This window comes from Micropterus salmoides, unplaced genomic scaffold (assembly GCF_014851395.1).
Source record: "Micropterus salmoides isolate LMB-PRFRI ecotype aquatic unplaced genomic scaffold, ASM1485139v1 Ms_hic_scaffold_17, whole genome shotgun sequence".
Lineage (NCBI taxonomy): Eukaryota > Metazoa > Chordata > Actinopteri > Centrarchiformes > Centrarchidae > Micropterus > Micropterus salmoides.
Genome location: NW_024040817.1, coordinates 4,403,101 through 4,429,912, shown reverse-complemented (window position 1 = coordinate 4,429,912; position 26,812 = coordinate 4,403,101). Strand labels below are relative to the sequence as shown.

Sequence of the window (26,812 nt, the reverse complement as noted above, 5' to 3'; positions counted from 1 at the left end):
GACTGACGTATTGAAAACGGCATCAATTTAAATGTAATTTGTCCTCCTGTTCACCTTACTTATGAAAATGAATTGCACTGCATGCAAGTAGCCTATTCATTAATGGGATTCCTGATTAAACTGTTCAACATACAGTAATTGAGACATTCTTTTGCAGAAACAAATGTTTATTATCCCACATCTGGTTCTTTGTGTGCCCTGCAAAAGATTTTAAATTGTGTTTTTTTTCATATTTCAGGAAAAATCAAACGGGTGTTTGTTTATTCACAAAGGCTTTAAGCCTATAATACTCAGAGGTAAAATTTCGATTTATTTCGTTGCCTGCTTGTTCTCTGTTGTATTTGGTTTCACATGTCCTTGTGTATTGTCGCTAGCTTTACTTCCTGTTTTATGTTGTAGTGATCAGTTTCTCGTGTTTTGTCTAGCTTTGCTTCCCGTCTGCTGATTGATTATGTGTCTCACCTGTGTTAACTGCCCTGCCTGCTTGTGTGTATATGTTGCCCTCAGTTCTGTTTAGTCCTCGTAGTGTCATTGTCTTATGTTGAGTGTTCTGCCTTGCATTCTGTTTTCTCGGATTACTCTGCGTTTCCTGGGTTGCCCCTTTGTTTGGAATCTCACCTTGTGTTCATGTAAGCTTGAAATAAATCTTTATTTGAACTGCAACCTCCTCGTGTCTGCAACTTGGGTCCACACCTTTGTTCCTCTGCCACTGCACTCGGCCTCCCTGATATCATGTGAGTCGCTGTTTCTTACAGGGCCACACATTCTCCCATCAAGTTTTTTTTGTAGATCACAACCTTTGCTTGGGAAGTGGCGTACGCATGTTTCCAGTCCTGTTTTCTACGTACGCACCGTTTATAAATGAGACCCCAGGAGATTCTTTCTGAACCTGAAGGACAGGAATTGTACGATGAGAATAGCTGAAAATCAGGACTAGAGGTTGATCCATCAATTCATCTGAAACCATCAACAGACTAAATGACCATCAGGAACACAAAGATTTTAGTATCAATAGATTTGTGGGTCTTTAATAGTTCATAAGGAAAAACAGAACCTGAAGGTTCAACATCAGCAGGTGGAGGTTTAAACAAAAACTCAGCAGTGATGAAGTGTTCATTACGTTTAGCTCTTCAGGCAAAAATCAGATATCAAAAAGCAAAACACAGAGGATTCAGAGATTAGACCGTAGCATGAATACCACAATAGAGAAGAGACAAGCAGGCAAAGACGAAGGATCCGAGCTTAAGTGCAGCAGGGCTTGATTGCTGGAATGAGTCTCAGGTGCTAGGTGATCACAGGTGTGTAGGTAATTGGACAACCAGTGAAGGAACTCGAGCACCACACCCAGATAACATTTTCAAGTGGCCTTTTATTGTGGCCAGCCTAAGGCACACCTGTGTAATCCCCATGCTGTCTGATCAGTATCTTGAAACGCCACACCTGTGAGGTGGATGTATTATCTCGGCAAAGGAGAAGTGCTCACTAAGATTTTGACAGATTTGTGAACAATATTTGAGAGAAAAAGGCCTTTTGTGTACATAGAGAAAGTCTAAAATTGAGCCAGATTATAAAACTTTACAGATCCGACATATCTACACAAACATACAATGTACAAAATTTCCTTTAAAAAATGTTTACAACGTATATTTGTATATAAGTGCAACATGTGCGCATATACAGGATGTGCAATTAGTATCACTTGCATTAACTGTATTGTAATGTCCTTTAGCTCTCACATGTCCTTCAGCCTGCTCTCCCTGCACAGAGGAGAGTTGTTGTGTATTGTAATGGCTGGGTAGAAATGATTTCCTGTAACGGTCCTTGCTACAGCCAAGTTGTAGGAGTCTCCAGCTGAATGCACTCTGCTGCCCGACCACCAGGTTGTGCAGCAGATGTGAAGTGTTGTCCATGATGTTAAACAGTTTGTGTAACATTCTTCTCTCCACAACCAACTCCAGGGGCTCCAGAGCAGACCCCAGAGAGCCAGCCTGAAGCTTTTTAAGTGATGGAGGTTTGGAGGCGTTAATGTAGATCCAGGCTGAACAGACATTGATTCTGCCGTCATCACATCTTGTTATGTCGTGCAGAAATGTGGGCAAACCGATTTAAATGTATGTTGGGGGGTCTAATATCACTCGATCATTGGCAGACTTTCTGGGGAAGACCTGCTCTGATTCCAAGAGATGGGAAGGAGCAGTTCTCATTTCTAGAAATCTGGCCAAGTTCAGTGGTGGATCAAATGCATGACAACCCAGAGTTGAGACCAGGAGGCAGAGTCACAGTCTAACACACTTTTCTGCCCTTCTATTTACATTTACATTTACATTTTATTCATTTAGCTGACACTTTTATCCAAAGTGACTTACAATTGCTATATGTCAGAGGTCAAGTTGGAAATCACCGCAACCAATTCTTTTTGTTATGGTGTACCGAGCACCTGGTCCGTACTCTGAATTCTTATCTGAATATGCAGAGTTTTTGTCAACTTTAGTCCTTAAAACGGACAAAGTTATTATTGTAGGGGATTTAAATATTCATGTGGACGTTGAGAATGACAGCTTCAGTACTGCGTTCATCTCTCAGATTCCATTGACTTCTCTCAGAGTGTTCATGAACCGACTCACTGTTTTAACCACACCCTCGACCTTGTTTTGTTATATGGTATTGAAATTGTTTAGTTAAATTTAGTGGTGTTCCCACAGAATCCCTCTTTATCCGACCACTGTTTGATAACTTTTGAGTTTGTATTGCTGAACTACTCGCCATTGGGCAAAAATTTCTATACAAGATGTCTGTCTGATAGTGCTGTAGCTAAATTTAAGGATGCGATTCCATCAGCTCTAAATTCATTATCAAGTCACAAAGTAACGGAGGACTCCTATGCTAATTTCAGTCCCTCCCAAATCGATCATCTTGTTGATAGTGCTGCAGGCTCGCTGCGAATGACACTCGACTCTGTAGCCCCTCTAAAAAAGAAAATACTAAAACAAAGACGGTTAGCTCCATGGTATAATACTGAAACTCGCAAATTAAAGCAAATATCGCGGAAACTTGAGAGGAATTGGCGTTCCACCAAAGTGGAAAATTCTCGTTTAATTTGGCAAGATAGTCTTAAAACTTATAGGAAGGCCCTCCGTAATGCCAGAGCAGCGTACTACTCGTCATTAATAGAGGAAAATAGGAACAACCCCAGGTTTCTTTTCAGCACTGTAGCCAGGCTGACAGAGAGTCACAGCTCTATTGAGCCAAGTATTCCCATAGCTCTCAGTAGTTACGACTTCATTAGCTTCTTTAATGATAAAATTCTAGCTATTAGAGACAAAATTCACCAAGACCTGCCCTCAACTGGCACCAACTTATCTCTAAACTCAGGAACCTTAGAAACAGCTGTAGAACCAGATATATGTTTAGACTGTTTTGCTTCCCTCAATCTTTACCAACTAACTTCAATAATTTCTTCATCTAAACCATCAACCTGCCTCTTAGACCCCATCCCGACTAGGCTGCTTAAAGATGTTTTACCCTTAGTCAGCACCTCTATACTAGATATGATCAATCTATCTTTATCAACAGGCTATGTACCACAGTACTTTAAAGTAGCTGTAATTAAACCTCTTCAAGCCCAAACTTGATCCAGATGTTTTAGCCAACTATAGACCTATATCTAACCTTCCATTTCTCTCTAAGATCCTAGAGTTGCTAAACAGCTGTGTGACTTTCTACACAGCAATAGTTTATTTGAGGATTTTCAGTCAGGATTTAGAGCTCATCATAGCACAGAGACAGCACTGGTGAAAATTACTAATGACCTCCTCATTGGATCAGACAAAGGACTTGTCTCTGTACTGGTTTCACTAGATTTTAGTGCTGCATTTGATACCATTGACCATCAGATCCTATTACAGAGATGTGGGCAAACATTTAATTGGCATTAAAGGAACCGCTCTAAGCTGGTTTAAGTCCTATTTATCAGATTGATTTCAGTTTGTACATGTTAACGATGAGTCCTCCATGCACGCCAAAGTTAGTCATGGAGTTCCTCAAGGATCTGTCCTCGGACCAATCCTCTTCACTTTATATATGATTCCTTTAGGCAATATTATCAGGAAATATTCCATAAACTTTCATTGTTATGCAGATGATACTCAGTTATATCTATTGATCAAGCCGGATGAAAGTAATCAGTTAGCTAAACTTCAAATGTGCCTTCAGGATGTTAAAACCTGGATGACCTGTAATTTTCTAATGTTAAACTAAGATAAAACTGAAGTTATTGTTCTGGGGCCTAAGCACCTCCGTCACGCATTATCTAAAGATATAGTTTCCCTTGATGGCATCGCCCTGGCCTCCAGCACCACTGTGAGGAATCTTGGAGTTATCTTTGATCAGGACATGTCGTTGAAGTCTCACATTAAGCAAATTTCAAGGACCGCCTTTTTTCACCTACGTAATATTGCAAAAATCAGGAACATCCTGTCTAAAAATGATGCAGAAAAACTAGTCCATGCATTTGTTACTTCTAGGCTGGATTACTGCAATTCTTTATTATCAGGCTGCTCGAAAAAGTCCGTTAAGACTCTTCAGCTGATCCAGAATGCTGCAGCACATGTTCTGACAGGAACCAGGAAAAGAGATCACATTTCTCCTGTCTTAGCTTCTTTGCATTGGCTTCCAGTAAAATCCAGAATAGAATTTAAAATCATTCTTCTTACCTACAAAGCTCTTAATGGTCAGGCACCATCTTATCTTAAAGAGCTCATAGTACCTTACTACCCCACCAGAGCACTGCGCTCCCAGAATGCAGGGTTACTTGTGGTTCCTAGAGTCTCCAAAAGTAGACTAGGAGCCAGAGCGTTCAGCTATCAAGCTCCTCTCCTGTGGAACCAGGTTCCAGTTTGGGTTCAGGAGGCAGACACCATCTCCACATTTAAGAGTAGGCTTAAGACTTTCCTCTTTGATAAAGCTTATAGTTAGGGCTGGCTCAGGTAGTCCTGAACCATCCCTTAGTTATGCTGCTATAGGCCTAGACTACCGGGGGATTTCCCATGATGCACTGAGCTCCTCTCTCCTCTACTTTCTCTCCCTCTGTATGCAACCTCATCCCATTATTGCATGTTACTAACACAACTTCTCCCCTTTCCGGTAGTCTTCTGCTTTCTCGTCTCTCTCCTCTCTCCTCCTATCACTTCCTGCAGGTGTTTCTGGCTCTGGAGCTGTGGAGTCTGGATCTGTGGCTGCGGGTCACCTGCTGCCCCCGTGTTCCTGCTCGGCACCCTCTGCTGCAACGACTATTGTTTCTAGTCCTATTGTTATTATTGTTATTATAATCATTAACATTACTATGAATATCTGTGCCGTTTTTCATTTAGTCTATGGCAACATCACCTTTACTGTCTGTGGAGGCAGATGGCCGCCCACCCTGAGCCATGGTTCTGCTCGATGGTTTCTGCCTCTTAAAAGGAAGTTTTTCCTTGCCTCTGTCTCCTAGTGCTGCTCTTGGTGGGAACTGTTGGGCTTCTGTAAATAGCATCATAGAGTACGGTCTAGACCTGCTCTTTTATAAAAAACGCTCTGAGATAAATGTTGTTGTGATTTGGCGCTATATAAATAAAATTGAATTGAATTGAGACAATCGTTTTAAAAAATAACTCACTCCTTAATATATATATATTATTTGAGTTAAAATAATAGGTAGAATTTACTGTATGAGAGGAAGTCTCCCAAAACCACTAAATTCAGTACAACTAAGCTGACACCTGGAAAACAAAGCTCAAGACGATCCTCTGAGACAGATGGAGAGAAATGAAAGTTTGGATTCTAAAAAGATCACTTGTCAGTTACTGTTCAGCATACTGTGTTTGTGTTAATCTGCATGAGGATGTTTTAAACAGCCAGCTGTCCCAGCAGTGAGGAGGAAACAGCATGATATGTTGAGGACAGCTACAGTTCACTGACTCTGTGTGTTTGCATATCTGTCCTGCCTCTCTGCTCCCAGCCGTTAAGAGGCCAGTGTTGATCAGTGGCTGTCCAGGCCTTTCAGAGCCACTGACACGCCGGCAGCACAATGATGATGTCACTGATTCTACTGCTGGCCACCCTGGGGCTCCTTGTTCAGGGTGAGACTCTCTTCTGAAAACTTTGCTTCAGGATGCAACCAGCTTCACCACAATGATGTTCTGCTGTGATGGAGAAACACTGAAACAAGCAGCATTTACCTTCTTCCATCTGTTCTCCATCTTAAAGAAATGAGACTCTTCTGTTTGGATGCTGATCATCTTTCTCCAAGCTGGATTTGTCTCAATAACCCTTCTCCTCTTTTTCATCTTTTCCAGGTTCATCAGGACAAATCATCCTGACTCAGTCTCCTGGATCTCAGTCTGTTGTTCCAGGACAGGCTGTCTCTCTCAAATGTAAAACCAGTGCAAGTGTTACTAGTTCTGGTTACAGCTACCTCAGCTGGTACCTTCAGAAACCTGGAGAAGCTCCTAAACTCCTGATTTATCTAGCTACAACTCGTCAGTCTGGAGTTCCAGATCGTTTTAGTGGAAGTGGATCTGGGACTGACTTCACTCTGACCATCAGTGGAGTTCAGGCTGAAGATTCAGGAGTTTACTACTGTCAGCAGGGTTACAGCTCGTTCACACAGTGATACAACGTCGTACAAAAACCTCCCTCAGCTGGAGAGGAACTGATCTGACTCAACAGCTGCACTGAAACTAAAACAACAGAGTTATCCAACGAAGGTTAAAATCAACGGCAACTGAACTTGGTTGAAGATACTGGAAGACGTTTCGTCCCTCATCCAAAGGACTTCTTCAGTTCTCCTCGTCCTTTGGATGAGGGACGAAACGTCTTCCAGTATATTCAACCAAGTCCAGTTGCCCTTGATTTTAACCTTCGTTGGATAACTATGACTTGGATGACTGAGAATCTTCATAGACATAAAACAACAGAGGTTTATAAAAATGCACATTTAGACAATAATTATTCACATTGAACATTGCAACACTAAATATTCTTTAATATATAATATTCTAGAAGTTGTACTGTACGGTAATGTGTTTATTAAAACAGAGTTTGGACCATTCTTCTGAACATTAAAGCTAACCTCTGTTGAATTATGATTTAAATTTTTTTTTTTATAATTGATATTCATGGAGTATAAAAACACAACACACAGATTGTAAATATTATTTATTATTACATATCTTAACATTTTTTCATTGAATCTCAAATATACTTTGATGCAAAAAGTAATTTCATTAATTGCAGTTAAATTACTTAAATTGTGTGTTTTATTCCAGCAAACAAATTCATTTTAATATTGAAATAGTAAATCAGTAATATTTGAATTATTTCCTTTGGTCAACTTTTACTTGTCTTTGTGTTTCTTCAGCAGAAGCAGAATGTACAGTATCTCACAAAAGTGAGTACACCCCTCACATTTAGAGTGTACAGCTTGTATAACAGTGTAAATTTGCTGTCCCCTCAAAATAACACATCACACAGCCATTAATGTCTAAACCGCTGGCAACTGAGTTGAGTAGGCCTACACCCCTAAGTGAAAATGTCCAAATTGGGCTGCCATGGCGCTCAGCAATCCCGTTGTGGCAATTGTTTAAACCAGTGGCGGCTCCTGTCAAATCTCTCAGGGGGGGCAATTGTTGCGATGATGGCTAAGGTGACCAGTTCATTGGTCTTAGTCTGCTATAAGACAAGGATTGTTCCATAGGCTACATACTGTACAGTATTTGTGAACAGCTACATCCTGAAGCTCATTGTCAATGTCTACAATGAATGAACAGTCCACAGTTAAGATCAACAGATCGTTAGGCCTTTGGATGTAAAGGCAACTACTTTAGCAATAATGAAAAAAAGCATGACTCTCACAATCATTTGATTTAGCTGTGACAAACCTTTTATTTAGGAACAATAAATCCAGAATAAAGCGCAGTGGCACTGGGTTGATGATGTGCAATGAATAAAATTATTTACAGTTAATCTTGCGTTGCAGCTAAGGGACCCATCTCAAGTAATAGGCTACAGTTATGTAATAATGTCACGTGCTGTATATAAAGGTGGATCAAACATAGCTAATCTAAAATGTTTAATGGGCTACAGAGGAGCACAGTATTTATTTTCATTCTTTAAGTTGAACACATTACACAAGACTAATATGGTAAGTAGAGAGGAGTAAAAAAACACTTGTTATCCTGTAGATACACAGTATTATTTAGGGGTGTGGGCTGTATTAAAGTATCCACTGTTCTCCTGTATAATCACACAGTAACAACGAGCTATGTGTTGTTCTCCCATTCTCACTCTGTATTTACACATAAACATCAAGGCGTGTAAGGGGAAATATAAAAGGTATATTCTATTATTTTTGGTTTGCTTTCTGTTTTGCTTTCCTTGTTCTTCTTCTTCTTCTTCTTTTTACCCTCCTCTGACAAGATGCCAGTGGTGGCCACATCATGCTACCTCCTCTTTCTTCTTCGGTTTCTGGCAATAGAAGAAAAAACAACACATCAAATAATTGTTACTGGTTAAGTGCAGCTAACTTTAAATTGACTCCACCACCACACATAAAACATGGCTTAATAACAATCACATTTAACACAAGCATAAAATTTGGCTTAATAATAACTATCAAGATTATTAGCTTAGCCTATGGCATTTTACAGAGCATAAATTAGCCTAGCGGCTAGCGGACGTTTCCTCTCCTCATAGCTTAACAAATGACATGTATTATTTATAGTGTCTTACTCACCGCTGGTAAAGTTGCTGCATCTCCCGACACCACGGTCGAATTTTCAGCCTGAACGTACATTTTCTACAGCAACTGCTCGTAGTGAGAGCAACAAGCTGGAGGACCGCCGAGTCGTTTTCAGGTGGCAGAAGCTTAGCTCGGCTGCTGGGCGCATGACGTAAACACGTAAGCGCTAGCCCTCCCGGAACCCATAGAGAATGCATTGCAGCAGCCGCAGCTCGAAAAAAACTGCCTTTACATGAAAGTCTATGAGAGAGATCTGGGCAATTTACAACCAGACTGAACCAGACAGCGATATTCAGAGACAAACTGTCTCTCAAAAACAGTCACAGCTAACTAACAGTGTGGTAGAAAGTGTGAGAAAAATCTCCTGCCTTTTCCCCGGCTTGGCGGTGCATCACCCTAATGAACAAGCCGCCCCTGGTTTAAATGTGTGTTGATAAGCAGGCTGTCATTTCATGAGCTACAGCTATGTATTTCAAAGATAGAAGCAGAACAGCAGAAGAAGGATAAATGCCCAAGAAGTTCTGCTGAGTGAGGGAGGATCAGATAGGGGAGAGATAACAGCCGGCATGGGTGCTTCTGTCTGTGTGTGCGCGTGAGAGAGAGAGAGAAAAAGAGAGAGAGAAAGTGATTAAAACCAATTATTTGATTTTAACTTTGTTATGGCAAGGCTAGCAGAACCAAGTGCAGGACTAAGAGAGAGAGAGGATTTAAATAAAAGAGGAATATTTATTGCAGGGTAAAGGGATGTCACACAACTCAGGGCTTCGTTTTGTTTTCCCTTTGATGTGAACTGGAGTGTTGGATTATGTTCACTGCTGTCGGCGGAGTTCAGGAGCGTGAAAAAAACCCTCAATAATCAAATCTCGACATTGAAAATCAAATATGTTCCCAACAGTCGAATATTCGAATATTCACATATTCGGGTCCAGCCCTAATGAATTTACATTACATAATGTCACACATTCTTTGTAAAATCATCCCAGAGAAAGATTTCTCTCAGTGTTTCTCTGGATGTAATATCCCTTGGGTGTGAGAGACCCAGGTTAGAATCCACTGTGAGACACCAATGTGTCCCTGAGCAAGACACTTCGCTCCAGAGGTGTGCGACCTCTGACATACAGTGAGGAAAATAAGTATTTGAACACCCTGCTATTTTGCAAGTTCTCCCACTCAGAAATCATGGAGGGGTCTGAAATTGTCATCGTAGGTGCATGTCCACTGTGAGAGACATAATCTAAAAAAAGTAATCCAGAAATCACAATGTATGATTTTTTAACTATTTATTTGTATGATACAGCTGCAAATAAGTATTTGAACACCTGAGAAAATCAATGTTTGGTACAGTAGCCTTTGTTTGCAATTACAGAGGTCAAACGTTTCCTGTAGTTTTTCACCAGGTTTGCACACACTGCAGGAGGGATTTTGGCCCACTCCTGCTCCAGCTGTAGTGGCCGTCCTTCTGCAGCACCCCGGGGCTCCTGCTCTCCTCCCAGCTGCTGCTGCTGCTGCTGCTGCTGCTGCCGTCCACCTTCCAGGCCAGACTCCAGTCTGAGGGGAAGCCCTTGTTGGCCAGGCACATGAGCGTGGCCTTCCCCTGCTGCAGCTCCTCGCTGGAGGGGGGCAGCACCGTCAGGGTGGGACGGGCATCACCTAGGAGAAGAACCAATCAGCTTAGAGGACGGGGACCACACAGCTGGTTTCTGCTCCACCAGTCACTCACTCACACATTGTTTCACTTCCTTTAAGAAACCTCTCATGCATATCAGCACAGAAAGAGTCCTCATATGAGCTGAAAGATATCAAACTGCACTGGAAATAAAACAACCAGGTTTTAAATTTGGAAATACAAAAAACATTTACTGTCAAAACTCTGAAAAGGGCAAAGTACGTATTTTTACGTTTATAAAAATGATCACTGACACATTCCTAATCAATCCTCTGGTAAACGTATTGATCCATTGAGAAGCAGCATCATCAGAGTAATCCAAGTCCCTGTTGGAGTCAGTCAGAGCATTTCCATAGAGAGCCACTTTGCATCAGCAGCACCATGCTCCAGTGCTCTGGGAGACTTTATAGTCCTGAGAGTTGAACACTGGATGACTGACAGCTGTCCTTCATGACAACAGAAGCCACAGAAATCCTCCTCATCAAAAACATGACTTTGGTCTCCGTCCTCATCTGGACTCTCCTCTGCTGCTGCTTGACAGGTAAAGTCCAGAGAATCAAACTCCTCTCCTCTATGAACATCCGTCCCTCTGAAATGAAGCCCACAAAACCATGACGCTGCTTTATGTGTTTGTCTCTGTATCCTCAGAGTCCAGAGGCCAGATCACAGTGACTCAGCCTGGAGCAGTGAGCTCTGCTCTGGGAGCCTCCGTCTCCATCAGCTGCAAACACAGTCAGAGGGTAACTGTCGCAAGAAACAAAACTAAAGATGTTCTCTCCTGGTACCAACAAAGAAATGGAGAAACACCCAAACTTTTGATTTACTTGGCTGATCTGCGAGAATCAGGGATTCCAGATCGTTTTACAGGCAGTGGATCAAAGACTGACTTCACTCTGACCATCAGTGGAGTTCAGGCTGAAGATGCAGCAGTTTACTACTGTTTTGGAGAACACTTAATCAACAGTCAGTATGTGTTCACACAGTGATACAACGTCGTACAAAAACCTCCCTCAGTTGGAGAGGAAATGATCTGACTCAACAGCTGCACTGAAACTAAAACAACAGAGGTTTATAAAAAACATTTAAACAATAATAATAACACTTTAAACATTTCAACACTAAATATAGTGTATTTACTTTAACTTAATAATGTTTTAATTAAAACAGGATTTGAACCATACTTCTGAACATCGAGCTAACCTCTGTTGAATTATGATTTAATTTCTTTGATAAGTAAAATTCATGCAGAGTGATAACACAAGGACAGACAAATTGTAAATATTACTTATTAATTTATATCGTACATGTTTCATAGAAACTCAAACTACCTTAAAAATATTATCCCAAATCTAATTTTGTTCATGTGATAAAATTACTAATCATGTCTATAACAGCATATATTTATAACTAAATCTGTGATTTATATTCTAGCTATCTTATTATTCTATTTTTTTATTTTAATTTGTCTTTCTGTTTCTTCAGCAGTAGCAGTATGTTAATAGTTCCTGGTTGAAATAACAGATAACACTCGTTTTATTTCTCTATTCTTTTGAAATAATAATTAATGTAATGCAATTAAAATAATAAAGTGATTACCATTAAGACAGTTTCAAGTCTTCCTGCCATGGGTTTTGTTCATTTGTGCCGTCAGCCATTACGCTCCACACACCCACAGCACCAAACTGACAGACTTTTTCCTGATTAAATCTGAGACGTTTATCTGGTTGTAAATGGTTGTAAATAATTATTATTGATTGTATAGTGTAAATAGTATGTTAATACTTCTACAATACTGCATCTGTTTTTTTATATTCCTTTGTGCTGCTATATTGAACGAAATTTCCCCTAAAGCAGATTAATAAAGTTATATCTTATCTCACTGCTGCCATCACTGGTTTGTTTTAATCAAACAAAAATGTTAAGTTTTGTTTGACTTTATAAACTCTCTTAATGTCGTGATGGAAATTTGATATTGTACATATGTTTACTGTACAGTATAAATGGTTATAAACAATATTACATATTCTTTGTAAAATTATCAAGATGAAACATTTGTGTCAGCCTAGTTTCTTTCTGGATGTTGTTAAAATGACACAATCAAGAGAACATTTATTAAGACACTTTGATAATAATAAACCTGAAAACAGCTGATTGGATGAAAAGGTCTTTATTATCTGGAAACACTGAAATAATATTGAAACAGTGCAACAAGCTAGTAAATCTTGCTGTTGAAAGATGTCAAATAAAAGAGAGAGACAGTTCCAGAGTGCAGAGTGAGAGCAGGAGCAGAGGAAAACCAGTAGCAGAGTCCCAGTGAGTCAGGTCAGGACTGGGAACACTGGTCTCTCCTCAGTGTCTCTGAGAGCGGAGTCTGGGAGCCCTGGGTGGCCTCACAGGTCACAGAGCCCACCTTCCCATTGCTCTGGGAGACTTTATAGTCCTGAGAGTTGAACACTGGATGACTGACAGCTGTCCTTCATGACAACAGAAGCCACAGAAATCCTCCTCATCAAAAACATGACTTTGGTCTCCGTCCTCATCTGGACTCTCCTCTGCTTCACTCAGGGTGAGGAAAATCATTTTTCTGTGATGTGAAAATCATTTGGAGTGTAGCTGAGTTTCACCTCACCATCTCATGTCCAGTGTTTCTTCTCTCTCCTCAGGGTCTGTTGGACAAAATCTTGTCGTGACTCAGCCAGCAGCCAAATCAGTGCAGCTGGGTCAGACTGTCTCTATTGACTGTAAGGCCAGTCCAAAGGTTGCTCACTACTCTGGTTCACAATACTACCTGTCCTGGTACCATCAGAAAACTGGAGAAGCTCCTAAACTTCTGATCTACAGAACATCAGACAGATATTCTGGAATCTCCTCCAGATTCAGTGGAAGTGGAGCAGGGAATGGAGTTGACTTCACTCTGACCATCAGTGGAGTTCAGGCTGAAGATGCAGCAGTTTACTACTGTCAGAGTTATCATGTTATCAACAGTCAAGCTGTGTTCACACAGTAAAAAAGCGTTGTACTAAAACCTCCCTCAGTCAGACTGAACAGAAACTGAAGTGACTGCTGCAGCTGGAAGCTACTGCAGAGACTGATACAGTTCACTGAGGACACACACACACACACACACACACAGATGATTTGTGATGCTCATTGCGTCTCCACCAGTTTTCCTCCTGAAGTTCAAAAACAGTCCTCCTCAACAAGCTGAAAGTTTCCTCAGATGAAGAGAACAGTTCCATTGAAGAAGCCCAGTCAGACCATTAAAACCACAACAGCAGCAGAGTCAGCTCCACTGATGTAGAGACACAAACCAAATTCACAATATATCAAACATCAACGTCCACACATCACACTGAAATCTCAGGACACTGAAGCTCCATATCTGCAATGCAACAAATGTTTTCTGTGGCAGAAACACTGACGCTCAGAAACATAATGGATTCTGGGCCACAGTTCATACAGTACATGTCACTGAACAACCTGTGACTGTCTAAAGGCAGAATTACATTTTGGTTTCGACACATTATTAGGCTAAAAATAATTTAGCCTAAAAATACTAATTACCAACAAAGAAACTAATGACAAAAAATAAATATTCAAAACCCTGTTTTCACCTCCTGGACAAACAGATTGACAGAAGAAAATGATATTTGAAGCAATTCAATGTGAATCAGATTCATTCTCTTCACACTGAGCTCTTCCTTAAAGGAGCTACGCTGCTCTTATTACACCGTCTCGATTCATGCAGATCCACTCGGGTATTAGACACACAGACCTGAACCATTTGGCAGTAAAACATGACACTACCTGACCTGATAAGACCAAATTAGTATGGAAGAGGACCCAGTATGACTTGGGCTCCGGGTCAGGTCTCAGTTCTTCAGGATCGGTGAAGACCTCACATCATATCAAGATCGTCAGCATTGGTCTTTATATTTAGTGTCTGAGAATATAAGGTGCTCCAACAATCAGGCCTTTAGTCTGTTAGATCCCAAGTTACCCCTGTCCAGGAGGTACTGCTCCAGATCACTGGTAAAAGGGTCAGATCCTCAGGCCTAGGGGTATTAACCTTTAGGTATAACTGGGAAGTGTTTAAGCTGGTTGTGAGGAGACTAGCCTAGCTTCTCACTGTCTTCATCTGGACGCCTTTCCTGTTTAATCTGAAACAGCACCTGACCAAATATCCCTAAAGCCAAATACCCATGCCCATTAATGGTAGCTCTCTTGTCATTGTTCAGTGCACTTGGTATGGTTGCTATGACAATATTTAATGGCCAGGAAAATAGGCCACGAGGATATGTTAATTTATTTGGCTGGAGCAACTCATAAGAAACTTTAAAAATGTTGAATACACTATACCTAGTAAATTATTGCCTTGATGAAGAAACAATCTAAGTGTCTACAACTTGTACTTTAAATTAGGTTTTAGGATTTCACTCTTAAATTAAGAAAGAAAAATAAAATTGATTTAGTCACTTCTAATGTTCAGTATCAATATCATCATAAAATTAGTTAATCAGATAATATTTTACTTCAAAACCATCTTTCATAGTCAATCATTTTACAGCTCATACATGTATGTTTCTCTAGATGGAAAGTACTTTACACTTCCCTCTACTCACTCACTGTTACTCACACCTGATAAAACGTTCCATTTTCCTTCATGCTGGTTTATGAATATAGAGGAATCTCAACTTTCTCAGTCTCATCTCTGTTCAGCTGCTGGAATTTGTGCCAAATATGTATTAACATAGAAATTTACATGTTTATTGACCAGGCACAGGTAATTTTGTGATAAAAAATGCACAGGTGTTTATTATCTACATACATATACAAATGAATTCCATGTCCCTTGCTATTAAGCAAATGCAGCATGTAAAGTCAGCAGAGATTGAGTCTTGCGGGACACCTAGAATTTAACTGACAGTAGATGATGAATGTGACCAAGTGAGACAACATCATGTCTGCCTGACAGATAAGGACTGAACCAGTTTAACACTGTGACAGTGAGGGCAACATATCTCTGCAGTCTATGTAGACGTGTCCCTTATTTGCCGTCTTATTGAGGTGATAATTAGCAGTTTCTTAACCAAGGGTGTCGTTCCCTCCAGTTTCAAACATGCAATTCTGCAACCCCTTTTAAGGAAACCTAGCCTTGACTCCAATGACAAAAACTACAGGCTCATCTCCAAGCTACCATTCATTTCCAGCATTTTAGAAAAAGAGGTCCTCCTCGTACTTGAACACATCAAACATCTTTGACAAATTCCAGTCTGGTTTTAGAGAACTTCATAGTACTGAATCTGCCCTGTTAAGGTACATAATGACATCCTTCTCTCTGTCAACTCTGATTCTAGTGCCATTTTAGTCCTGCTTGATCTTAGCTTAGGACATAGTCGAACATGGAATTCTATTCAAACGCCTGGCGGACAAAGTTGGTCTATAGGGCGCTGTGTTAAAATGGTTTAACTCCTACCTGAGAGAAATCATTTTTACTGCTATTAAATGTGGCATCCCTCAAGGCTCAGTTTTAGGCCCTCTCTTATTCTGGCTATACATGCTTCCCCTTGGCACTATCTTTCAGAAAAACAATGTTTTGTATCACTGTTATGCGGATGACACACAGTTTTACATACCAGATGCACACAAAATGTTGTTATTTATTTAAAGCCCTCCATAGTTTAGCTCCACAATACATTGTCAGGACTGGCCGCGTGCAGAGGCAGGTTAGGAACCAAACGCAAGACACAGACAAGCAGTAAGCAGTTCTTGTATTTATTAATGATATGCTAATTACATATTCTGCGCCTAGGTCACTTAGGTCATCCTCAAAACAACTCACTTACAACTAAAGGTGACCAGGCTTTTTCTGTTGCTGCCTCCAGGCTAAGGAATCGTCTTCCGTCCAACATTAAGTCACGCACCACCACTGAGATCTTCAAATCTAATTTAAAGATCTACCTTTTTTTTCTGGCTTTTACCTGATTCTGACCCAATAGTTTTTATCAGGCCCAAATTGAATTATTTTAAATGTTCTCTTACAGCATTCAACCTGACATTGTTCTAATTTATTTCCTTTTAGTTTCTTTGATTTTGATATTAACCGAGTACTCCAAACATGTCACCACTTTAATTTGCTTCAGTGCTTCAGCCCGTCTCTGACACTGACATGTTAATGTTTCAGGTCAAAACTGAAGATAAATTGATCTGAATATTTAAGAAATATAGATATTTTATGAACTTGTAACTTACTATTTGTTCCCATTCCCATTGTCATGACAAAAACTGTGTAGCTGTTCATAACAAAGCTCTTGTTTAAACCATAAACCTCTTGGGCCAGTCCCTCTATGTATGCTTTAAAAAAAACTGTACATTATGTTTTAATGTGTTTTAAAGGTTTAAGGTTTGGCCACTGCCGCTGTATAATGCCTCATACATTTATTATCCACTCACTCTCTATATAATTGAGCCCACATTCCTGAGTGCCTTTTATAGAACCCAGGTGCATGTAGGAGTGGAGGCAGTGTTAGCATCATCATGACTGTAAAAAGTCTAGAAAACATCAGCAAAAGTTTAAATAGTGCAAAAATAAGTGAATTAATGAGCGTTTGGTGCCATGAAAAATCAGTTTGATCCAGTTTTAGTTGGAACGTCCCAGAACCCTCATTGCAGGAAAACAACCAGTTTTTGTATGAAATGTATTGTATAAGAGAAAGTTGGGTTTTGGAGCATTAAAGAGGTGGTATTATGCTCACTTTCTGGTTCAAAATTTTATTTAGGGGTTGTACCAGAACAGGTTTACGTGGTTTAATTTTCAAAAAACACCATATTGTTTGTCATACTGCACATTGCTGAAGCTCCTCTTTTCAGCCTGTGTTGGAGGCTTCGTTCTAGTCTCTAAATGATCTTTATTGAGTGTTGCACATGCACAGTTCCTAGTTAAACACTACTAGCCAATCAGAAACAAAGAAGGGCGGGTCAGTGAGAAGCCGGTAAACAGCTTCGGTTCAGCTATACATGTTGCCGACCAGCTTGGCAACATGGACTGGAGCAAGAGTTTCAGAGTGGTGAGTTATTAATCTGTAACAAAAGTATCTTTCATCTATAAAGTTTTAACTGAGCTCTGTCTCTACATCACGGAACAACTTTATGTCCACTGTCTGCCTGGAGGGTAGCTAGTGTTTGGAAGGGAGAGGAGAGGTGTGTGCTGCAGCTCATTGTTTTTCCACCGCTGTTTTTTGAGGGCATGTCGGAGTAGCCGCTTATATGAGGCGCATTTGGCTTTCATCCCTGTGACTTCACAGCAGAGATTTCTGTGGGAGATGGGAACTCCCTTTGGGCTGGACTTTGGGCTTTTTCACTTTGCAAACCTGTTACATGCACAAAAAAGATATATAACTCAATAAAGGAGAGGGGAAAAGCCAAAAAGCATAATACCACCTCTTTAAGTGTATGTAATGTAATTTCATTTTATGAAGTTGTAAGGGTGTAAAAATGTAGTTGAAATGTAACTGTAATGTCCAAACAATTAAATAAATATTAAACCAGTGAGACAACATCATGTCTGCCTGACATATAAAGACGGAACCAGTTTAACACTGTGACACAGAGGGCAACATATCTCTGCAGCCTATGTAGACGCTTACTAATTTATTCGACTTAATGTCTAAAGTGAAATTAATAATGTTTGGTCTTGTGTTTTGCTAATGCTGTTTTCATGCTGCCCTCTTGGCCAGATCTTTTATTAAAAAAAGGCTTTAATTAGTTAGGTTAGTTTGGTTAGAAGATTTTTACTTAAAAAAGTTAATTTTCAGTTACAGTCGGATGGTTTAAACAGCATCTGTCCCAGCAGTGAGGAGGAAACAGCATGATATGTTGAGGACAGCTACAGTTCACTGACTCTGTGTGTTTGCATATCTGTCCTGCCTCTCTGCTCCCAGCCGTTAAGAGGCCAGTGTTGATCAGTGGCTGTCCAGGCCTTTCAGAGCCACTGACACGCCGGCAGCACAATGATGATGTCACTGATTCTACTGCTGGCCACCCTGGGGCTCCTTGTTCAGGGTGAGACTCTCTTCTGAAAACTTTGCTTCAGGATGCAACCAGGTTCACCACAATGATGTTCTGCTGTGATGGAGAAACACTGAAACAAGCAGCATTTACCTTCTTCCATCTGTTCTCCATCTTAAAGAAATGAGACTCTTCTGTTTGGATGCTGATCATCTTTCTCCAAGCTGGATTTGTCTCAATAACCCTTCTCCTCTTTTTCATCTTTTCCAGGTTCATCAGGACAAATCACGGTGACTCAGTCTCCTGGATCTCAGTCTGTTGTTCCAGGACAGGCTGTCTCTCTCAAATGTAAAACCAGTACAAGTGTTAGTAGCTGGCTCAGCTGGTACCTTCAGAAACCTGGAGAAGCTCCTAAACTCCTGATTTATGCAGCTACAACCCGTCAGTCTGGAGTTCCAGATCGTTTTAGTGGAAGTGGATCTGGGACTGACTTCACTCTGACCATCAGTGGAGTTCAGGCTGAAGATTCAGGAGTTTATTACTGTCAGCAATATCAAAGCTATCCACTCACACAGTGATACAACGTCGTACAAAAACCTCCCTCAGCTGGAGAGGAACTGATCTGACTCAACAGCTGCACTGAAACTAAAACAGAGGTTTATAAAAATGCACATTTAGCCAATAATTATTCACATTAATGATTGCAACACTAAATATTCTTTAATATATAATATTCTAGAAGTTATACTTCTAATGTGTTTATTAAAACAGATTTTGAACCATTCTTCTGAACATTAAAGCTAACCTCTTTTGAAGTATGATTTCAATTTTTTTTTGTGTGATATTCATGAAAACACAAGGACACACAGATTATAAATATTATTTATTTATATATCTTACCAATTTTTCATTAAATGTCAATGACGCAAAAATTATTATTTTGTATTCCAGCAAACAAATTCATTTTAATATTAAAGTAGTAAATCAGTAATATTTGAATTATTTCCTTTGGTCAACTTTTACTTGTCTTTCTTCAGCAGAAGCAGTATGTACAGCATTTGAAAAAAGTGATTACACCCCTATCACGATGTAAATATTTGATTATATTTGAATGTAAAGCTTGTATAAAAACTTGTGTAAATTTGCTGTCCCCTCAAAATAACACATCACACAGCCTTTAATGTCTAAACCGCTGATGACAAAAGTAAGTAGGCCTACACTCCTAAGTGAAAATGTGCAAATTGGGCTGCCATGGCGCTCAGCGGTCCCGTTGTGACACCAAAATGTGTGACCTATCAGATTCTGTCACCCAAATGAGAAGTTAAGCGCCAGAGGCTTTGTTGACGATGTGGAGCGGTTGCAGTTTGGTTGGGTTTAGGCAACAAAAGTACTTGGTTATGGTTAGGAGAACATCATCATTTGGATGTAGTCACAGAATCTGATAGGTCACACATTTTGGTTTTACACCGTTATGCCAATTGTTTAAACGTGTGTTGATAAGCAGGCTGTCATTTCATGAGCTACAGCTATGTATTTCAAAGATAGAAGCAGAACAGCAGAAGAAGGATAAATGCCCAAGAAGTTCTGCTGAGTGAGGGAGGATCAGATGGGGGAGAGATAACAGCCGGCATGTGGGCGTCTGAGAGAGAGAGAGAAAAAGAGAGAGAGAGCGCTCAGTTCATTTATTCTCATATAGGCTAACTAATGGACTGCTGCCAAATATTTGATTTTAACTTTGTTATGGCAAGGCTAGCAGACCCAAGTGCGGGACTAAGAGAGAGAGGATTTAAATAAAAGAGGAATATTTATTGCAGGTTAAAGGGATGCCGAACCGGGTTGATCGCTGCTGTACAGAGCAGGGGGGGAACCGTAACTGAGAGTCCAGAGTGAGAGAGTCTGATCCGAGCAGGTCTAGAGCAGAATCCGGGAATAGTTTAGCCGACTGGGGTCCAGGCAGAGAGCAGACGGGATGAGCATGTTTTCGGTAGCAGAACTAAATCTAACACGTTATAATGCAAAATTCACTTTTATCTTTTATTATAGCGACTAAATGCTCTTCTTCTACAATCGCCTAATATAATTTTTAAAGTGTTCATTATGTTGTTGTTTGTTTGTGGTAGCCTGGAGTTTAGGCCTACTTATTAATTTTAAAATGTAGGAAATTTGGCTGTTTTGATCTGTAATTAAGCAATGTAAAATTAATAAACGCCATAACTTCCACAGTACTGCTGTCCTCACTCAGTTTAAAGTGTTCTCACACAACTCAGGGCTTTGTTTTGTTTTCCCTTTGATGTGAACTGGAGCGTTGGATTATGTTCACTGCTGTCGGCGGAGTTTAGGAGCGTGAAAAAACCCCTCAATAATCAAGTCTCGACATTGAAAATCAAATGTGTACCCAACAGTCGAATATTTGAATATTCACATATTCGGGTCCAGCCCTAATGAATTTACATTACATAATGTCACACATTCTTTGTAAAATCATCCCGGAAAAAGATTTCTCTCAGTGTTTCTCTGGATGTAATATCCCTTGGGTGTGAGAGACTCAGGTTCGAATCCACTGTGAGACACCAATGTGTCCAAAGCAAGACACTTAACCCCTCATTGCTCCAGAGGTGTACGACCTCTGACATATTGTAAGTCACTTTGAAAGCGTCAGCTAAATTTGAGTATTTTGTATTCCAACAAAAAATGTGTTTTATGATTGAAACCAAAAAGGGTTTATGGAGTAAGTAAATCACTAAAATTTGATTTGTCATCTTTAATTTGTCTTTGAATTTCAGGAGAAGAATGTTAATAGTTCCTGCTTAGAATAGTGGATTACTCATTTTATTTCTCACTATGCTGATGATATGGTGCTTTGTATTTCAGGTTTGTAAATTCTATGACAGCCATATAGTTTTATATAAATAACACAATAAGTATCATTAGAGCATCTCTATTAACAGATGATAGGATGATAAATGATTGAGGGGTTTCTACATTGAGTTTTGTTCCAAAGGTTTATTATTACAGACAAATCTCTAACGACTACAGTAGCAAGTGTTTGACAGCCATTAGGCATTCATATTAATTCTGACCAAATGATTATTTGTATAGTATTATTGATAATTGGCCTTATACTGCTAACATCACTGGTTTGTACAAATCCAACTGTAATGTGACTTTTTTTAAAAGTTACTGTGGAGATATTACCATTATGTCAGCCCAGTTTCTCTGGATGTAATACATTCACCGACACCATCAAGAGAACATTTATTAAGACACTTTGATAATAATAAACATGAAAACACCTGATTGGATGAAAAGGTCTTTATTATCTGGAAACACTGAAATAATATTGAAACAGTGCAACAAGCTAGTAAATCTTGCTGTTGAAAGATGTCAAATAAAAGAGAGAGACAGTTCCAGAGTGCAGAGTGAGAGCAGGAGCAGAGGAAAACCAGTAGCAGAGTCCCAGTGAGTCAGGTCAGGACTGGGAACACTGGTCTCTCCTCAGTGTCTCTGAGAGCGGAGTCTGGGAGCCCTGGGTGGCCTCACAGGTCACAGAGCCCACCTTCCTCCACTGGTCTGCAGAGAGCCTCAGGGTGCTGCTCCAGCTGTAGTGGCCGTCCTTCTGCAGCACCCCGGGGCTCCTGCTCTCCTCCCAGCTGCTGCTGCTGCTGCTGCTGCTGCTGCTGCTGCCGCCGTCCACCTTCCAGGCCAGACTCCAGTCTGAGGGGAAGCCCTTGTTGGCCAGGCACATGAGCGTGGCCTTCCCCTGCCGCAGCTCCTCGCTGGAGGGTGGCAGCACCGTCAGGGTGGGACGGGCATCACCTAGGAGAAGAACCAATCAGCTTAGAGGACGGGGACCACACAGCTGGTTTCTGCTCCACCAGTCACTCACTCACACATTGTTTCACTTCCTTTAAGAAACCTCTCATGCATATCAGCACAGAAAGAGTCCTCATATGAGCTGAAAGATATCAAACTGCACTGGAAATAAAACAACCAGGTTTTAAATTTGGAAATACAAAAAACATTTACTGTCAAAATCTAAAAAGGGCAAAAGTTAATGAGATCCACTGTTAAAGGACATTATCAGCCCAAAATAACAGACCACAGGTAACCTGTTCCTCAGACAGATTTAAAAACAGCATCAGAGAACTGTCAACATTATTTCAAACTGAGGTTAAAAGACAATTTGAGCCATTTTAGAAGATCAGAGATTTGGAAACATTTTTATCTTCATTCACAAAATAATTTTAACTCAATTTCTAAACAGTTTAAAATGCAGAATTAAAGGCTGAATCATTTTTAAAGTACGAGTGTTGTTCTTTAATCTTTGCTGCAGTTCAAGCTGTTCACATTTCACAAATTAAATGGAACGTTTAAAGAGAAGTTCAGTAAAGCTGCTTTGAGTTCAGCTTCATGGTTAAACAGGAGAAACGAACAATAAGATTGAGTCTTTAAAGTGATTTAGATCAGTCCAGAGGAAATTTATATCTACTACAAATGTTCAGACACAGAAATTAAAACCTTCACTGATGATACGATATTTAATATTTGTGCAGAAACTTACTTCCAACATCCAGTCTGGTTCCTCCACCAAAAGTCCACCACAGTGATACAAACTGATTGAGTCGTCGTACAAAAACCTCTCACTGTAGAGAGAGACGGCTCTCTGACTTTGAACACAACAAACTCAACAAAAACACTTGCTGTTTTTAAAAGAATGAACTATTTCATGTTATATTTATCAAACAGTGACACAGTTGTTCAGAATTAATCCCATTTTTACGTATTTATTGTTCCATTGGTGTGAAAGTCAAATTGATCCTCTAGAATGAAATGAAAGCAGACAGAAGATGTTGTAAAAGAAAATCTTTCTGCAGTCATCAAAGCAAATGTCCATAAAAATGATCACTGACACATTCCTAATCAATCCTCTGGTAAACGTATTGATCCGTTGAGAAGCAGCATCATCAGAGTAATCCAAGTCCCTGTTGGAGTCAGTCAGAGCATTTCCATAGAGAGCCACTTTGCATCAGCAGCACCATGCTCCAGTGCTCTGGGAGACTTTATAGTCCTGAGAGTTGAACACTGGATGACTGACAGCTGTCCTTCATGACAACAGAAGCCACAGAAATCCTCCTCATCAAAAACATGACTTTGGTCTCCGTCCTCATCTGGACTCTCCTCTGCTGCTGCTTCACAGGTAAAGTCCAGAGAATCAAACTCCTCTCCTCTATGAACATCCGTCCCTCTGAAATGAAGCCCACAAAACCATGACGCTGCTTTATGTGTTTGTCTCTGTATCCTCAGAGTCCAGAGGCCAGATCACAGTGACTCAGCCTGGAGCAGTGAGCTCTGCTCTGGGAGCCTCCGTCTCCATCAGCTGTAGGGTCAATCCAAAAGTGCATGTAGGTACTTCCAGCGGTAAACACTACTTGCACTGGTACCAAAAGAGAGATGGAGAAACTCCTAAACTGCTCATTTCCAGGGCTGATGAGCGGCAATCTGGGATTCCAGCTCGTTTTACTGGCAGTGGATCAAACTCTGACTTCACTCTGACCATCAGTGGAGTTCAGGCTGAAGATGCAGCAGTTTACTACTGTCAGAGTTATCATGAAATCAACAGTCAGTATGTGTTCACACAGTGAAAAAGCGTCGTACAAAAACCTCCCTCAGTCAGACTGAACAGAAACTGAACTGACTGCTGCAGCTGGAAGCTACTGCAGAGACTGATACAGTTCATTGAGGACACACACACCCACACACACACACACACACACACACACACACACACCCACACACACCCACACACACACACCATGGTCTTGGGGGCAAGTCATTCACATAATGCATTCCCTAGCCCCTTACCATAACCTTAACTAAGACAACTAACCATAAAAACAAGTCCTAACCTGGTTGAAAGTTTAGAGGAACATTTGTACATAATATTGGTGGGTTACAATCTGACATCAGCTGAACAATATTGATTTTGATTGAGCCGGCTCCCGACTGAGAAAAGATTTTGCCCCCGCACCTGTTTACAGAAACACTTGATCATCATTATAGTTTATTTCTGATTGCTTAGCAAACTTTTTGAAACTATTGGCTATTTTGGCCAATCTCTACACACTAACCACAAACCCTTACACCAAAAAAACAAAACATTATATATCTCTTGCAAACCCCTTTTTAAAGTTCTGTTGTTGTTTTTCCAGTACACACAAACATCTCTGAGTGAGCACACAAAGCAGTAATTACATACTGATACTAAAATTGAAAATACACTTGCGATTGTTTTGCGATTAAGTTTTGTCATGCATGTAGCAAAACTCTCAAACACACAGGTGCCCAAATGTGTAAAGATAACACACAATAAGTTTATTTTGAAAGGGACTCTGTACTGCAGCCTCACCCAGTGTAGAGACACTCAAGCTGATGATACAAGGGGCAACTTTTTGAGCAATATTGCTGGGCAATCTTGCTCGTGGCAAGTCTGACTATGTTTTGAACGGATAGCGGCGGTGCGGGCAGGTGGCAGAGTGGTGGGGGAAGGGGATTACAGTAGTAATCTTGCAATGACCATATTTACAATGTGGGTCTCCTGCTCTGGGGCTCTGAACAGTCGACCTGTTCCACCAGATACTGGTTTCCTTGACCTTGTGAAAAACATTTGATTGACAGACAGACAGATTGACAGATCCATGTCATCACAGTACATATTACTGAACCAGTACCAGAGCTGAACATCACCTACGATTAATAACTGCTTCTCATTTCAAAATAATTTCAGATGATACCTGCAACAGTAAAGCAGCTCAGATTTGGGGGAATCTGCTGCCCAGCCTCCCTCAAGCTCATCCCATGGTTGACAGGATGGTCAATCACAGTTGCTCTGATTTCATCAGTTGTTATGTTCCTGACTCCACTTTCTCTTCCTGGTCCTCTTCTTCTCCCCCTATCATACTTGATCTCGCCCTCTCCTCCTCTTCTTTCTTCACATCCTAGTCCATGTCCTCCTCTTCCTCCTCTAATTCTCACCCCTCTAAAGCCTCCATTGTTAGCCAAACCAAATGTTTACCTGTGGCCTTTTTACGTGTAGTGCTCATTCTCAGATTTTATTTTCACGTGCTAATGTGGAATAATGTCACAAAACATTGTAATGTTTACGGTTTTGATATAAGTGTGATATGAGTGTAAGCAGAGAACGTGCTTCAGTCTGGCACACTTGGTAAACGATTTAAATATAAATGTTGATGGTTTCACAAATGGAGCTTAAAGAATGACTGTTTAAGTGTTTAAGTACTCAGAGAAAACTGTAAGAGATGTATTCACTTAAATACTCAAAAAGGTCACACAGGTTTGCACTGTGAGTGGACTAGAAAGGCCATTTAATCCCAAACTGAATGAAGGGCTGTTTGTTATTGATCACACATAACTGACCAAACTCTTTTCTTTCTTCTCTGAGGGGGGGGGGGACTATCCCTTTTGCGTCAATTATTGACATTTAGGGCTCTGAGGTCAAGTTGTGAAACGTTGCAGTTTTGTTAGTTTTAGGCAACAAAACTTGGTTAAGGTTAGGAAAAGATCATGGTTTGGGTTACAATAACTACATACGTCAGTTAATACGTAAGTTAACTAAAGTCAATTTACGTAACTTGCTTAAATAAAAATATTTAATGATGAGTTTTTGTTTCACATGGAACCCCGGTCTCCTGGTTCAAAATCCGGGTTCTGGCCCTCCTTCCACGCCCACCACCTCCTTACTCAGTCTTTTCTGTTAAATATCATTTACCTGCCTTTAACGTCAAGAACTGACGCTACAGGGCTTCCCCAATACGTCAAACTATGATGGCAAAGGGATTCCCAGTGCGTCACAAACTGACGACTATGGCTCTTGACCATACGTTCATGTGTGACGACTTCAGAGTGAGAACGGGTTGGAGGGGGAGAGTTTGGGTGAAGTATAGGAGAAGGTCCTAGCACCCATGGTACTGAGGTTCAGGGCTTGACATTAACTTTTTTTGCTCACTAGCCAATGTGGCTAGTGGTTTTTCAAAGTTACTAGTCACGCAGCATTTTCACTAGTCACATTTTCGTTGTTGGGAAATTACTTTTTATACGATTAAAGTTGACAATGGCACACTTAAATTGGCGTGCTAAAATGTACTAATATTGTCATTAGCTCTGATAAGGTTGTGTAAAGCTCCTTTTGTTAAAAAAATGTCTATTAAGATAAACACATTAAAATAGCAGCTTCTTATTGTATATAATAAAAGTGCTGCATGGGTGTAAAAGATTAACTGAAAAGATAAAAACTAAAAACAAAATTCACCAGAAACATTGATTAAATCCTAGGCTAATTACTGTAA

At 40.3% G+C, this 26,812-nt stretch overlaps 1 long non-coding RNA gene and 6 gene segments (V, D, J or C); 5 read left to right on the top strand and 2 right to left on the bottom strand.

Annotated features, from left to right (window-relative positions):
* Positions 1-6,061: 6,061 nt before the first annotated feature.
* Positions 6,062-6,681, top strand: LOC119907562. The segment is given in 2 exon segments: positions 6,062-6,116; positions 6,333-6,681. Coding segments are annotated over 2 exon segments (369 nt in total).
* Positions 6,682-8,433: 1,752 nt separating this feature from the next.
* On the bottom strand, positions 8,434-8,926 carry LOC119907585. Its single transcript, XR_005445118.1, has 2 exons — positions 8,771-8,926; positions 8,434-8,502 (listed from the first exon to the last, which is right to left on the bottom strand). It is a non-coding gene; the product is annotated as an uncharacterized LOC119907585 (long non-coding RNA).
* A 2,004-nt stretch (positions 8,927-10,930) lies between these two features.
* LOC119907548 lies at positions 10,931-12,323 on the top strand. The segment is given in 2 exon segments: positions 10,931-10,983; positions 11,091-12,323. Coding segments are annotated over 2 exon segments (390 nt in total).
* Positions 12,324-12,944: 621 nt separating this feature from the next.
* On the top strand, positions 12,945-13,449 carry LOC119907695. The segment is given in 2 exon segments: positions 12,945-13,008; positions 13,106-13,449. Coding segments are annotated over 2 exon segments (393 nt in total).
* A 4,999-nt stretch (positions 13,450-18,448) lies between these two features.
* Positions 18,449-19,203, top strand: LOC119907572. The segment is given in 2 exon segments: positions 18,449-18,503; positions 18,720-19,203. Coding segments are annotated over 2 exon segments (360 nt in total).
* A 2,543-nt stretch (positions 19,204-21,746) lies between these two features.
* Positions 21,747-23,223, bottom strand: LOC119907694. The segment is given in 3 exon segments: positions 21,747-22,265; positions 23,011-23,086; positions 23,194-23,223. Coding segments are annotated over 3 exon segments (453 nt in total).
* Positions 23,224-23,591: 368 nt separating this feature from the next.
* LOC119907547 lies at positions 23,592-24,123 on the top strand. The segment is given in 2 exon segments: positions 23,592-23,646; positions 23,754-24,123. Coding segments are annotated over 2 exon segments (390 nt in total).
* Positions 24,124-26,812: the final 2,689 nt, after the last annotated feature.